At 37.4% G+C, this 16310-nt stretch overlaps 1 protein-coding gene across 1 annotated transcript; it reads left to right on the top strand.

The window, feature by feature from the left end:
• Nucleotides 1–12730: 12730 nt before the first annotated feature.
• LOC132160420 (transcription factor Sp7-like) lies at nucleotides 12731–16052 on the top strand. The gene is made up of 2 exons (XM_059570107.1): nucleotides 12731–12888; nucleotides 14434–16052. The coding sequence occupies exons 1-2, from the start codon at nucleotides 12868–12870 to the stop codon at nucleotides 15733–15735; spliced, it is 1323 nt and encodes a 440-aa protein (XP_059426090.1). The 5' UTR covers nucleotides 12731–12867; the 3' UTR covers nucleotides 15736–16052.
• The last annotated feature ends 258 nt before the right edge of the window (nucleotides 16053–16310 follow it).

Raw genomic sequence — 16310 nt, 5'->3', positions numbered from 1 at the left:
CAAAAGTGATTATGAGAAAGATTTTTCTTGTAGTGGATTTTATAAAAGATATGCATCAAGAAGCTGTGAGTATGTGCTTGTGTGCTGCATGAGTGTGATGCATGTCTTTTCTGGAATTGCATGCATGCTTGTGTGTGTGTGTGTGTGTGTGTGTGTGTGTGTGTGTGTGTGTGTGTGTCTCTCATTAGGATGCGAGAGGCTGGAGCTGCAGCAGGCCGTCTACTCTCACCGCAGCCTTTGATGGGGTTCAATCAGCGCCAGATGAGACGGAGAGAGATGAAGTGGAGAATGGAGGGAAAAGATGTGGGATGAAAAGTAGGAGCGATATATAGGGAAGGGGGGCGGATCTCTCTCTCTCTAATGCATGATGATGAAATTCAGGACATTATGGTCTCTTGCTTGTTCTGTTCACACTTTTTATGGTCCATTTCTTGATAAGTACAGTTATTATATCATTTATGTTTAGTTTTTGGCAGATGTTTTCTTAGTAAAGTAATTTGAATAGTTCATGATATTATTGATACACCACAAAAATGATTTGAATAGTATTTATCTTGTGCTTTGTCTTATTTTCCATTAAAAATCAAAAAAAATTTTATCAAGATACAATTACTTGAGAAGCATAATGACTTGTTTAGTTTTTTAATAAAAATTATTGAAATTAATTGTTTTTTTTATTTTTTAATGGGGGTTCTTACTTGGCAGATATTGTTTTTCTTGTTTTAAGCAAAAAATAACAAAATTAAAAATTGTATTTATTTATTTATGTATGTATGTATTGATTGTTTCCCACCAGTTTTTTATGTGACTTTGCTAGGATCACAGAGGTCTATAGTAAAGTCAAGTCACATTTATAGTGCTTTAATACAGATTCTTTCAAAGCAGCTTCACAGTATTTTACAAAATAAATAACAGAATCAACGATGCAAACTTCATCCAATATTAGACCAATTCTAAGATCAAACTAAGTTTAAATTATGCTCAAGTTTTATTTTCATCCAAAGGTTTCAGTGGGTCTTTTTTAAACCCAAAGCAAACCAAAGTCAACAGTAACAATAAAGATGTATAGTATCAAAAGGTCCATGTAAGCTCAATTACAATGAGCTCCAAAAAATCCCTGCATAATGATTTTACAATAATATAATAAAATGCTTGTTTCAGATAGAGTACAGCAAGTCATCACAAGACATGAGAGAGTTGCAGGCCAAACAGTCACATGTTATTATTACTCAGAAGCTCTATTTTGTAAATGTGATAATTATATGCTTCTAAATCCGTTCACACAAAGCAAACGCATCATCCCGTTATAACACTGAGTCACTCTGTGTGTATTCAATAAATATGAAATAAATTCACCTGACTGCGTAGCTTAGTGACAATTTATGACTAGACGTCCTGTGTCGTGCGTGTTTTTGCGTGCATACATACATGTGTGATTCTCCGGTCGCCACCGTTGTACAGATGTGACCACAGTGAACCGTGCTCCCCCATTTCTTTCCACAACAAAGCCCAATTAAACAGCGCTGCCTCGCAGTCGACCGCCAGCCGCACTTCCACAAACACGCAGAACAGTTTAAAACCAGAGCTGGAGCGAGAGGCCTCCGCTGATTCAAACCAGCCCCTCCACTGCTGCCAAAACTGCCTGCCTTACTCTTTAAATTAGTCCCATATTATGTCTGATTGTTTAGGAAGCACTTACAAACTTACTAAATGGCAGTTAGCTCTAAAAATCTATCAAATAATTACAGGTCACTGGAAGAATACTGTTTCGGCCTGCTGTGAGTGAACGGCTCTCTAAGAGAGGGAAACGAAGGTGTTTACATGGATGAGTAAATATAATGTGTGTGACTTTAATAAACCGGGCTGGATTTCTTTCTTTTTTAGAATCCAGTTCATGCAAATGTTGCTTCCATGATTAATTTATTTAAATACATCTAAAGAAAAATTAGAAAGAATGCCACTTATAGTATTTCAGTATATTTAATAGTACAGTCAACTAAGGGCATTTCTGTGTTTTTAGCACCATACTATGCATTTACTCGTGTGTTTCGGGTAATTGGATGGCATTGGTATGTCAAGGTACTGTAGTAGACTAAGGTGTGGTTTGATTACAACTAATATTAACCATGGTTTTACTACAAATAAGACAAAAACTAAACAAAAAACCTAGATTCTACAAGTCAAGTCAAGTTTAACCTGTGGTTATACAAATGTAATCAATATGCAAAAAATAAATAATAATAATAATAATAATAAATCACAGTTCACTTTTATAAATAATACATTGTTTATTTTCAGAAGGGGATTGCTCAGCTCATGAAGTCATTCCAAAAAATTATGTAGCCAAAAAAATCATCAAACAATATAAAGCAATTTTTATAGTTTTGATCTAGAACTTTTATACAGTGCCATTGTTTTCACCCGCATTAAATTCAATATGGCGGCTAATGTGACTAGGGCGAAGGTTTTTGATGGCCGTTCCCGCAAATATCCCAGTTTTTACGGTAATTTCAGACAGCCCGCCCCGCAGGTGTTTGTTTTCTTCAACAGAGGGCTCTGCTCGCGCTTGTGACTTCAATGGTAGCTCACGCTAGTTTGTCATTGAACATTTGACTTAAATGATCCAGCGCAAGAGTATAAACAACACCGTATTATTATCGTCCTCAAGTAAGGCACATACAAACATGAAAACTCACAAATGCATCACAATAAACTGTGTACGCAGATTGCATTGTACATCGCGATTCTTTGCGATCGTTCATTTCCACCCGAGTTTAAAAGCGCGCGCAATTCTTCCACGTTCAGCGCTGTATTTAGCGTCTTGCGCCATGGACCGTTTTTGGCGAAACTATATAAAATGTGTGACAATTAATTGAGTCTTGCATGCGTGGTACAACATCAAATTTATGAATAACAACATTTATGAAATATTTCATAATACCACAAGCCTGGACGAATTCCACGTACCATATTTAATATTCATGAGCAAAGCCCATCAGTTGTAAATTGAAGACCCCAGTTATGAATGTGAAGCAGTCTCATTTAGTAGCCTAATTTTAATAACAATTACAAACATTTATAGGCTATAATTTAAGAATATTAGTTAAAGGGGTTATGAATGTAACTAATTTTTGATAATATTTCATAGCTATATTTTAATGTTCATAAACATTAAAAAAGTTGCTGAACTGTGCTAAACCTTTTCTGTTTATGGCTTATAAGAGCTATGAAGTTTATCAGAAAAATTTTCTTTGTTGATTTTTGTATGTCTCACGTTTCTGAATTAGTCATTGCTTGTTTATCTGTTGTATAGAAACTGAACTTTGTTCTGAGCCTTTAACGTTTTATCTTAGGAGCACAACACAGTTTAAAGTAGTATGGTGGAGTATGATATACCGTAGCTGATTGTAATAAACCTGAACTGTCATGGTATATTTTAATTTTGTAAATAATGATGTATTGACTGCTGGACAAGAAATGCTCCCAGATTTTAAGTCAGAAGTGTGGTTGTCTGTCTTATGCTTTGTGCTTGTAAGCCAGTAAGTGAGTGTTTGTTGTGTAGTTCTTCTGAAGGCTAAAGCAATGCTGAGATCCCCTGATGGAAACCCTATAGCAGAAATCCAGCCCTGAGTTTGGCTTGAGTGGTTAGCGTGGTATCGCCAGAGACGTTAAACTCCAGGCAGACGTTAGAGGAGACTAGAAAAATACAGCAAGGGTTCCCCTGCTTGTGTGTAAAATACTGTGTGTAGTCCACCTTTTTTCTTAAAGAAAATACAGAAAGTTCATGACAAAACCATTTTGAAGGCCTTGTGGCCTTGGGAGTTAAAAAAAAAAGCTATTGGTGAAACACAGTCTGATCGAGTTTAAACATCTACAGTAACTACATGCAATAAAGCACATGATAACCAATCTCTGGTTAAATTTTAGATTTAGACAAGAGTCGTGTACTGTGTTAAAGCCTTGTATGCAAGATCACGTCATCAGTATTTTGGTATGTTTTGCTGGAAAAGAAAGACTATACATTTTTAAAAAATATGTGCACAAAAGGTTCTTAATAGTGAAAAACGGTTCTTCTAATTATTGAAATGTTGTTATCAATAAGAAAATTGTTTCTTTGCACAAAAAGGTTGTTTGGGGAACCCAGAATGCTTTTTCTATAGCACCTACTTTTGCAAAGTGTGGTTTATAATGGTCACAAACTCTGATCTCTTCACTTCATACTATGATTCCGTCCAGTTTGAGGATATTAGACAGGTTTGCTATTCTGGGCCGATTTTAGAACACATATTGTTTTCATGTTTTATGCATCTTCTGCTGTCGCAATACAACACATTTCTTTGTTATATTGTAACAACTTAAAAGTCTGGTAGTGTGTGTGATCCTCGGTCATAGTGTTTCTCTGCTACCATTTACAAAGTCCAAATGTATGACACCAAGTCTGTTCAGATCTAGAAGTTGTGTTGTGTTGGGATGCAGACGGCTGGTGGTAGATTGAACAATTTCCTTCCAAATGCATCCAGACATTGTACACGTAATTCTCGTTATTCTTAAAATCACTGGATCACTTTTATGTGGAACTGCCTGTAAATGCTTTACAATTTAATAAAATAATACAGCATTTCTTTTATAGTGCAGTAATGATAATGTGCCTTTGTGGTAATGATAGTTTTACACGGACGTTCACTCATGCTCTTTCTACATGTAGAGCAAATAATACATTTTTCTTTCTCTTTTCCATGGAAAAAGTGTTTTCCCTACAAACGTTTTTAATGATATTGGGGTAAAATGTGCATGTTTTTACATGAACGGCTCACGCTCCTTCTATATGGCTGAATCTAATGAAAACGTGCAGAAAATAAACATGAAATTTTATTTTTCATAAAATGAGGGTTTTTTCATCATATTTTTCCTTTCAAACTCATTTCTGTAATGCATCTAGCCCTTCTCGTTATTCTCAGTGTTAATTCGAAGTACTGTATCACTCTTTATTTCAGTTGAAATGTAAATGCAACTTTTTTGTAAATGCTTCACAATATAAATAATCATATTACATAAACAAAAATACATGTTTTTGCATTGTGGTTATGAAAATTGAAGTAAAATGTGCAATAAAAATTTTAGTAATTTAGTAAATTTTTCTTAATTGAAAAAAAATGTAGATGATTTCGAGGTCAAATATACTTAATTCGACTGTAAAGTCGGCAAGTGTTTACTTGAGGCTCACTGCATGGTGTTTGTTTACAACACAGACAACTGCTGTAATGTATCCACACATTTTACCTGTAATTGTCAATGTTGATTCTGTATCACTTTATTTTTATTAACATGTGGCTTTGTAGTTAAGATTATTTTGGTTGGAAATATGCATAAAACATTTGAGAATCAGACAGCACAGTGAAAATTCAGCCTGCATGTGTCTGTTTTGCACTTTGCGGGTGAAGGGATGTGAAGAGGTGCATCTGTCCGTCCTGCAGCTCCAGTAGGGGGCGTCGTTCACCAGCTGGCCCGTGTAACGTGGCGTGGGTAGCTCGTGGTGGTTTTGGTCAGGCAGACTGGAGCCCTTGGGCGCTGGCATGCAGCTCAGTGTTCGGGAGGGGCCCCCTCAAAAACCATGTCCTCAGGGGCCACACCCACCGCGCTCGCTCTCTGTGGGGGGACGGCGTGTTCCTTCAAGCCAGGCCTCCGGATTTAGAGCGGCTCTGAGACCGCTCGCCCCAGCCGGTGGAAGTCAAAGCATTCGGCTTTATTTTGGAGCCCAGACTGCATGGCATTCACTCGCTCTGAGCATCCGCATGCATGCATGTTCACATGCACATCTAGGAAAGTCTGTTCACAATCACTTCCTCCGCTAGAGTCTGGGACGACAAACCCAAACTGTCCTTGACCTTAACATCCAGTGTCAGTTTCTGATGGTGGTCTTGACATTTATAGCCCATGAGTGAGATGGAGAGGCCATACGGTGAGGAGGTGGAAAGAGCTTCAGACCCAGAGTTCAGTGTTTTGTTATTTCACCACCGTCGTCTGCAGGGTGTGGGTGCAGCTTTGGGTGGTCCGAGCTCTCCTTGAGCGTCTCCTGTGGGTTTCTGACCTGCCGTGTTTTGTTTTGGTGTTTAAAGAAAGGGCTCTCTTTAGGTAAAATGTGCTTATTTAAACACGGGCCGCTCGCTCACGCTTTTTCTATATGGCTGAAACTCATGAAAACATGCAGAAATTTTATTTTCCATAAAATGAGGGGCTAGTGATATTTTCATGATATTTCTTTCATGAAAGTTAAACACATTTAATGATTTCCTTCCAAATTCTCATTGATGAAATGCATCCAGACATTTTAATTCTCATTATTTTGATTCAGTAAATACTATAAAATGGAATAAAAAATGTATTCATGAAGCAAATTTTAATGAAATAATTCTGAATTTGTTTCTGAGTTTGTATCTCAGTTTTTTTTTCTGCCTATAAAAATGTCATTTTAACTTCATGTCTCAACATTCTGACTTTTTTTATTGCAATTGTGAGTATATTTCTCTTATATCTCATGCTTTTCTTCTCAGAATTGAAAATGTATTTCAAGTATGTTTTTTTCTTTCTCAGAATTGCATGGAACAAAGTCAGAATATTGAAATAAAAAGTCACAGTTACCTTTTTAATTCTTTTATTCCATGGCAGGAAGATGCATCCATACATGTTAGGGGTAAAATGTGCTTAAAAAGTGTAATGAATTTAGGGTATAATGTGCTTACTTTTACCTGGACTGCTTGCTCACACTATTTCTATATGACTGAATTTCATTAAATATTTTATTTTCCATTTCTTAACATGATGGGTTAAGCACTTTTAACAATTTCCTTCCAAATTCCAATTTCTTCAGTGCATCCAGGTCATTTAATTCTAATTACTTCAAATAACTGTATGACTTTTTGTTACAATTAACTTGAAATTGCATTTAAATTTTAATTTGGTTATGAACATTTTGGGGTGAAATGTGCTTAATTTGAATAATCTTGGGGGTAATCTGTGCTTAATTGTAATGAAAAGTCATAATGCATGTTCTTTTCTTCATGCAAAACATTTAGTCTAATATTATTTTTGATTTTGAGGTGAAACATAACATGTATTCTCGTCCTTATCTCCCTTCCGCTCTCCTTCCATGCGATGTATACTTTCTGGATTCTGGTTTTAAAGCGTCTCCATTGCTCCTGTGTTTTGAGAGCGCTTCATGAGTGATGTTAAACTCTGTTAAACTGATGATTTGTGGAGGACACTTGTGGTGGAGCTCACGGGGGCGGACGCAGCACTAGTGGTAACTCGGTGCCATGTTTAGTATAGTCTGGAGTGCTGAGTAACCAGTAATTCATAAAATTGGCCTCTCTGTTATGATCATGCTGGCTCCTTCAGGCCCCACACAGTTCGACATCCAATTCATGACTATTTGACTGTCTTCAGTTAATGACCTGCGTAAAGCACAACCAAAGCTGTTTTTTTATGGCAGAAAAGTCTATCGTAGATGATCTTAAGCTTTAAGTCCCATCTGACGGTTTTTCTCACTCATTTTTTTCCATAGAGATTCCTGTTTTTGTGACCACACGGTCTGGAAAAAGCCATCTCGCTGTGAGGCGAGTTTGTCCCTGACCCTGTATCTCCCTCTTACCACATTTCCATCTCCAAAGCCACTGACACACGTCTAATCATTTCACTTTTTCCTTGCGCGGCAGCGTTATTAAGAAGTTTAATTCGCTGAGGGTCCGGGCTCCGGGAGGAATTCAGAGAGAATTATTCCATTGATTCCCATCTAACCACAGTGAAATCCTCGGTACTCTGATATGGAGACTAATGATGGAAGCATATAGCCCTTAAAAACCCCAAACTGTAAAACTGGTCCAAAGTGAGTTATGCTAAAAGACCCTTATAGTTTGTATATTTAATATCTATAAACTGGTCAAAAATGCTGATATTTCTTTCAGCTAATGGTGCCGTCTTGGGTTGCAATGACCCTTAATGGATGAAAAAAGGAACGTAAATTTGATTTATAAGGGTACTCATTTGGAAAGCATTCAAATCCTTGGAATTTGTGAATTACTGCTTGGTGAATGGTACATACGTTGAAACGTTCGTAAGGGATCCTTAAATGCTGCTTTATGAGCCAAAATTTGATGACAAGTTTGCTATGATTGGATCACCATCAACAGGTAAGAAGAAAAAATGTTAAATGCAAAAAATAGTTTAAATATATTGGACCATGGTCAACTGGTGAACAGAAACAATAAAAAAAAATCCAAAAAAATAAAAATAGTAATATAAAGCCTTTTTACTATTTGAACAGGGTCAACAGGTAAAAATGGAAAATGTTGAATTAAAAAATTATTAATAAATTTAAGACCATTTTACAGTTTGTTCACGGTCAATAGGTAAAAAGAAATAAGGGTAATAAATTTAGGGCCATTTTACTATTGGATCATGGGTTAACAGGTAAAAACAAACAAAATATTAAATGCAAAAAAATACTAATAAATTTAAAGCCATTTAACTATTGAATCATGGTCAAGAGGTGAAAAGAAAAAAAATATTAAATGCAAAAATATAATAAATTTAAGGCCATAAAACAACTGTGTTTGCTCGTCAATTGGTGTCCACACTTGAAATAGTTTTTAACAATCACCTCTGAATTAATTTTTTTTTAGATTTAGAGTTTTTTATCTAAAGCAAACTGTACTGATGCTCTTTTATATTATTTCAATTTATTACTTGTTATGAAAGCTGGCATGGTGTTAAAACGCCAACTAACCAACCAACTATGTGATGCCCAAAGTAAAATATGGATCTTGAATCTAAACTGGCAGAGAACCACTGATTTACATCAATGTATACTGATGTCAATTATTAGGAAAAACCACTTTATAGCTCACACACGCCCTTCATTAACTCAATAATCAACAGTGCTTTAAACAAGCCGCTACCTCGGCCAGAGGAAGACATTTCAATGTAAAATGCAAAAATAGAAAAGATAAAAAAATGCTAAATGTTTTCCTTCAGTTTCCCTCTAAATCTCTAATTATAGTTTGCTTTCGCTCCACTTTGAAAGAAGCTGTTAGTGGGGATCAAGCATTTACAGCTCCTCAGAGTGATAAAGGATATCCCAATAAAAACTACTCTTTATATGCCACTGCTGCACTTCTCCTTTTAATTTCAGCCTGTTCAGGGTGTGGGATTTCTGATCCTCAAAGGGAAATAGGAAAGCTATTAGGCCAAATGGGGAAACCACATGCGAATCATTGGGAAGGCAGTTCCTTCAAACTATGCTGAAGCCTCCACATGTGGCACTGCGCTCCTCAGTTTATATCTTTGCGTGTTCAGTAAATTTTGTAAAGGCACACCCATTGAAACAATTTTTTTACCCATCTGTTCACTTTAATTTATTTTTAAAATAAGTGAGTAAAAAACTGCATTACCCATGATGCTGTAGAGAAGATTCCACCAATCACAGAGTCGCAGTGAGCAAAGCTCCGCCCATCATAAATGGGTAAGTCTAAATAGTTAAATATTTGTGTGCATGTGTGCTTATACTTTATATTATTTAAAGAGATACAATAAACAAATTTGAATAAATATTTCTCCATTATTTTTAATCTGATTATGTCTGCAATGCTTAAGGGGCTTGTAGTTCCACTAGGAATAAAGTCTTGCACCTTTGCCTTTTTATCCAATTTTCATACACTTTTCGCTTCAAATCAAAGTTTGTGATATTGTCATTCTCCTTGTAGCTTTTCATTCTATCTTTATTTATAATGCAGTATGATAAAAAACAAATCAAGCAAAAAATAATAATAATTTGACCAGCCATGCAGATGCATTACAATTCAACATTTCTTCTTTGATGAATCATTCTATTCTTCAGTTGCATCACAGTTTTAGTAACTCATGTCTTTGCATATGTTTCCATTCATTTGAGAAGGAAAGTCAAGAGATCAGATGAGCAGATGAGACTTGAGATAAATGCATGAGCAAAAATGTATTAGGCCATCTCAGCAATTTGCAATTGCATGTGTGTTAATATTTGGAAAATGATTCTTCACCTTTCAACACTCACTAGACCTCCTCCAACTATAATGTGTGGTATTTTGATAAAATGACTCCAAAATCGCATGGTGAGTATATTTTTCTTTGCTATGTTGAAGTATTTCATCAAGTTCGTCTGTGTTTTTAAATGATTTACTGGAAGAAACTGTGCATTTTGAATGTGTATACCTGCTAAATGTTTATTATGTTATTGTTTAGTTAGCTGTCTTGTATAAAAGCCACAAAACTGATTTCATAGGGTCTTTAAATGGTTTTCCTGTACCAGCATATGAGAGTTTACTGCCTTATTTACTCCCACCAAAGTAGGATTCTGGATTACGGCTGCTAGGAGCTCCAAATATGACCTAATCTAACATTAAAATCTGCCAATAAATCACTGTGTGGTCTTTACTGCAATGATTCTGACAGCAATTTGATTCATGTCGTTAGAAATAACAGTGCCCCCTGTGGCACCAATCTAATTAGCCAGTGCAGTTCAATACTATGATTGCAGAAATTAATGTGTTGCATGATTGTGTATGTGTGTGTTTCATTTTGTGCTCTGCAAGGTAGAGACGCAGGGTCAGTTGAAGAGCAGACTGCTAAATATAGTCTGTGTGTTACTCTTAAGGGCCAAACTCTCACAAACTACAAGCTTGCTCTGACCATGCCTTGTAATTGAGGGAGAAAATAAAGAATGAAATTACATGTTTATTTTTGAAAACAATTTTAATCTTCTCTCCCCTCATTTTGGAAAAAAAAGCAACACCCACAAGGACACTCAAAACCAAGATGGGCTGTCAGAAGGCCGTTCCAACTGTTTATTCACTTGATGGATGTCTGTAAGACAGAACGAGGCTCTTAACAGCTGACAACTTCTGTGCGGTGAATGAACACTGAACTGAAATATGAAAAAACTAGGAAAGAGTGAAAATGTAGTCAAAATCAAGAAAATAAACAAATTGCTAATTAAGTTTATAGGCAAGGCTGTTAAAGGCATTTCTTTCATGCACTTGAGTAAAAAATTTAGTTTTGAAGTTTCGTAACACAGAAGACATCATTTTGCATTTGTTTTTAAGGGTTGATTATGAATATAGAAATATTTTTGGCACACCCGGACTCAAAAAGATACAAAAAATTTAATAACAGAATAGACTATCACATAAAAAACTTTTTTCTATTTTCATGATACTTTTTTTTTGTCGAGCATCCTTTTGGGAAGTTTTCCCAGTGATGTGCATGCTTTTTCCTATTGATTTAGTTTACAATCATTTTGCTGTTATTTCTCATAAGAAACTGCATAAAATCAGATTGTGTTGTTTCTCTTAGTCCGATTAGCTGAGATTTTCTTTTAGCCTTTAAATTGGCAGGATAACAGTATTTATACTTTCTGCTCTGCATCTATAGACTCTTCATTTCAGTCTCTGAAACCACCAACACCACTTTAATAACAGGACTCTGTATGATTCACTTGATTTGATTGACATTCACGTATTCTTCCACTCTTGTGATAAAATATGATCAGGAATGGCATTTTTGCATCACTTTTCAAAATTGTTTTATCTAATGTGTGAAAACATTTAGTTCTCAAAACTGCTTTTGGGGAAAATCTTTATTTGCATGTCCAATATAAGATGGGAATCAACTAGTTTACTGATTTAAGCAATTGGTTTTTCTTAAAAGTTTTAAATGGACACATCCTCGCACTTCCTTCCATATATTCACATAAGAAAATCATTAAATATTTGATCATAAGCACCAATCAAGCCTGTTTTTTCTACAATGTCACAATAAGGAACCAAATGAATGCACTGGCTTTGGATTCACACGATAATAGCTACAGCATTTAAATATGAAGTGAAAATTGCATATTGACATGAGGTTGTTTTTTTGCGATAGATAGATAGATAGATAGATAGATAGATAGATAGATAGATAGATAGATAGATAGATAGATAGAGATAGATAGATAGATAGATAGATATAGATAGATAGATAGATAGATATAGATAGATAGATAGATAGATAGATAGATAGATAGATAGATAGATAGATAGATAGATATAGATAGATAGATAGATAGATAGATAGATAGATAGATGTGTAGTTTTGGCCGATGTGTAATAAATGCATTTTATGCAACCAAAGAATTATTTTAGTGAGAAAACGAGCATTTGTGCATTTTGTAAAAGCTTTTGTTTTTATAGCGCCATTGAGTGCTAAAATCGTCAATATAGTAAATGCTCTACATTTTAATCAAAACGTGATTTTTATGGCATATTCGAGGTGTAAAATAGCCTATAATAATGTGATTAGTAGCTAGTTCGCGATCGCGCAGCTGTTTCTATGGTTACAACTTACCTAGCGATAAAGCGATTTTTGTTCGCGAGCGAATATATTTTGCGGTTGTTTGAAAACGCTGTTGAAAAGTAGGCCTATATAAGCTACACTTATTTATTAAAACACAGCGTCCCTTTGTGACCACCAGCCTCTTGATTTTACTTATTTTTGTGGGTCAAACTTTAATTGGGAGGGTCTAACCCCCCCATAATTCGTAATCTGATTTAAGATATCCATTTGGCGCTCTCTCTCTCTCTCTCTCTCTCTCTCTCTCTCTCTCTCTCTCTCTCTCTCTCTCTCTCTCTCTCTCGCTCTCTCTCCGGTCTCCGGTCAGTAGGAGGCGGGTCTCCCGGTATCCGGTTCTCCTCAAAGAAGAGTCGCAGTGCTCCGGCGGAGTTTATTTCAATCAGACTCTGGACCGAGAGCTTCTCCTGCTGCCTTTGGACTGATCTTCACGGGACTGCTTCCTCCGGGATGGCCGCGTCGATTCTGGAGGTATGGAGAACACAGTCTGATCTCAGAGATGCCTATGTTTTTAGCTTTCAGTATCAAGGTGGTTTGAATTTGTGCGTTATTGGTTTACACAGGATTTCTTCTGATTCTTGTCACTCAGTAAAAGTTATTAGATTGCTTGTGTATGAAATTTAAAGTAGAATGAAAATAGGCCTAACTAATTTTAGAAGTAATTGCATGAACTATGTGATTAAAAACGAAGAAAAACACTGCAATTCAATGTTGTCAGGAAAGCATGCACTTAAATTCACAGTTGAAGCTAGGGTTTTTTCATTAATTGAAGAGCCTTTTAAAGATCTTCAAAAACTTTTTATTTTGTAGTTCTTTAGAAACCTTAATTGTGTGTAAGAATCTAGACACCAATACATTGATGTGAATAACATTGTAGAGCAAAAAAAAAGTTCTTCACTAAACCTAAAAACCACTAAGGAATCCTTATTGTTAAGGGTTTTGGGTTATTGCAACACAACCAAAACGCTTTCAAACGTATGACCAGATCAGCCTAGACACTGAAATGTAAAAAAAGTAAATAAATAAATAAAACTAAGAGTCCAAACTAGAAGACATAAAAATTTTGCGCCAATGGTTTTGGATGTAGGCATCAAATTTAAGCTCCACGCGGTAAAAGAGAGCAATTAACCTGGAAACGGGGGCAAAACCTGTGCCAAGATGAACCGCACACACTCAGCAGGAAATATCATGACAAACACTGCGCCTTACTCATTCATTTATCATCACTTCCCAACGGAAAATAGGGTAGACCACTGCTATTCCAAATGGAGTAAAGTCCAACCATAGTCTGTGACTGTAAAGTGATGATTGGACTCAGCATCTTAAGTTAGGGTTATAGGAATCCTAAAATGCCAATCTGCTTTTTAATTTAACATCTAAACTGAGAACTTTTTGTCCTTCAATCTTGAATTTCTCATTGTTGACTGTAAACATGGTTACCACGTGTTTTTCTGTGGATGTGTTCATGCACTGGCATAAAGCATGATAAATACTTTGTGCTTGGGTCAATGTGAGTGTGAGTACATGGAAAATAATTGACTATCTTTGATTTCTAAATTTTTTATTCTTGTGCATTTGTTCCAATGCTCAGTTGACACTTAGACTGACAGCACAATTAGAGTATTCGAAACCAAACAATGTTTGTTCTTACAAACAATATCATATTGTTGCCTGCTTTTCACAGACAGATGGTCTCTATAGAGATGCAAACATGTCAAACAGGAACTCCATGTGTGGTGACATTAATTATTGTGTTGTCAACGCTGGCACATATTTTTGTCTAGACTTATAGCGCAGGAAGGGTCTTTGCACAACCTCTTTTATGCAAGAAAACATTATGATGGCTACAGTCAAACCATAATTTATTCAGAAGATATTATAACTCACTTTATTTTGCTATCCTCACTTACATTAATGAACTGTAGTGTCCTGCACCCACTGTTGTCTAAATAATTTTTGGCTTGGCTGTACTTGAAGCAACATAGATTGCGTTCTGATCTCTTATTGATTTTTCAGGAGGAAACACGTTATGGATCCAGTCCCTTGGCTATGCTAACCGCAACCTGCAACAAGTTTGGAAACACCAGTCCAGTCCGAGATTCCGCCACACCTGGTAAAACGGGAAGCACGGTACCAGTTAAGAAAGCCTACATCATGACCTCTGAACTCCAGAGCCCTAAGAATAACGCGCGAGGCAATGAGGGCATCGCGGACACTTACAGTGGCTCCTTCAGCTCCGCCGGGGGTTTGCTCACCCCAACCGGCAGCCCTCCTCCTGCTCCCACAGGAGCGTACGGCTCCGAATACAACCCGTTCTCCAGTTTCCAAACCTCTAGTGCCTCTCAAGACCCTTCGCTCCTGGGGACCAAAGCCACCGCGGACTGCCTGACCAGCGTCAACACCTATTTGGACATGACGCATCCCTACGGCTCCTGGTACAAGGGCATCCATCCCGGAATCACGGCTGCTCCTGCGAACGCAACATCTTCTTGGTGGGATGTCCACACCAACTCAAACTGGCTAAGCACAGGACAACCTCAATCCGAGAGCCTCCAACCGGTCGCTCCTCAAGCATCCCTCAATTCCCAGATGCCTAGTTACGCTCCTGATTTTACACCTTTAAATCCTGCGCCATATCCGTCCGTAGGCTTGAGCTCGCTCCAGTCCTCACAGCACATGCTCCCTCAGGACATGTACAAGCCCAAACCCATCCCAACTTCTGGAATCCTGGACAATTCCATGGGGCTCAAACCGGCTCGGGGATCTCCCGGATACACCGGCGGATCTACCACTGGAAGGTCTTCTTGCGATTGCCCAAATTGCCAAGAGTTGGAGAGGCTTGGTGCCTCGGCCGCATCCCTGCGCAAGAAACCCGTCCACAGCTGCCACATTCCCGGCTGTGGGAAGGTTTATGGCAAGGCTTCGCACCTCAAAGCCCACCTGCGTTGGCACACGGGCGAACGACCCTTCGTCTGCAACTGGCTCTTCTGCGGGAAGCGGTTCACTCGCTCCGATGAGCTGGAGCGCCACGTCCGCACGCACACGCGAGAAAAGAAGTTCACTTGTCTCCTGTGCAACAAGCGCTTCACAAGGAGCGACCATCTCAGCAAACATCAGAAAACCCACACGGAAGCCAGTCTTCAAGGGAAGGGTCCGGAAGAGGAGACAGAGCCCAGAGGAACCGAGGAACCAACGGATTCCGGTAAAGTGGCTCCTCAGGGGCCCGCGGGTGGCATGCAGGACCCGGCGGTTGGTGGAGATGAAAAGAGCAGCACAGGGAACGGTGTGGATGGCAGCAGTGGGCTGCTGGAGATATAAAAGCGATGTGTGAGGAATCAGATGAAGTCTCTGATAAGTGGAGCTACTGTTGCATTGGTGCTAAGCTGCGTATGAAAAGATATCCTGTGTTTTATTATGCAATCTGTTTTTAGGAACTAGTCGAATATGTTCCACGCAGGGCAGCGTATCATGAACATTTTCTAGACTGGGAGAAATTAATTACACTACCAGTCAAAAGTAGTGAGTTTTTGAACAGTAAGATATTTAATGTTTTTAAAGAAGCCTCTTCTGCTCACCAATCCTGCATTTGTTTCATCCAAAGTACAGTAAAAACTGTAAAATGTGAAAATATTTTTATTATTATCACTATTTAAAACAGTTGAGAACATGCATCTTTGGTTAATAGAAAGATCCAAAGATCAGTATTTATCTGAAATAAAAAGCTTTTGTAACATTATACACTGTTCCATTCTAAGGCTTTGAGTCAGTATATATATTTTTTTAGAATGCTTTTAATTGATCAGTTGATAAAGACATTTAAAATGTTACAAAATATCTCTATTTCAGAAAAATGCTGTTCTTCTGAACTTTTACTCATCTGTTTTCAACATAAT

Source organism: Carassius carassius, chromosome 17, assembly GCF_963082965.1.
Source record: "Carassius carassius chromosome 17, fCarCar2.1, whole genome shotgun sequence".
In the NCBI taxonomy this organism is placed as follows: domain Eukaryota; kingdom Metazoa; phylum Chordata; class Actinopteri; order Cypriniformes; family Cyprinidae; genus Carassius; species Carassius carassius.
Note: the sequence above shows the minus strand (reverse complement) of the source record. Positions and strands in the feature narration are given on the sequence as shown.

What these genes read in the sequence shown, in the direction of transcription:
- LOC132160420 (XM_059570107.1), top strand. Translation starts at nt 12,868, where the DNA reads ATGGCCGCGTCGATTCTGGAG. An exon ending in TGGCCGCGTCGATTCTGGAG is followed by an intron (nt 12,889 to 14,433) that starts GTATGGAGAACA and finishes TTGATTTTTCAG; the next exon opens with GAGGAAACACGTTATGGATC.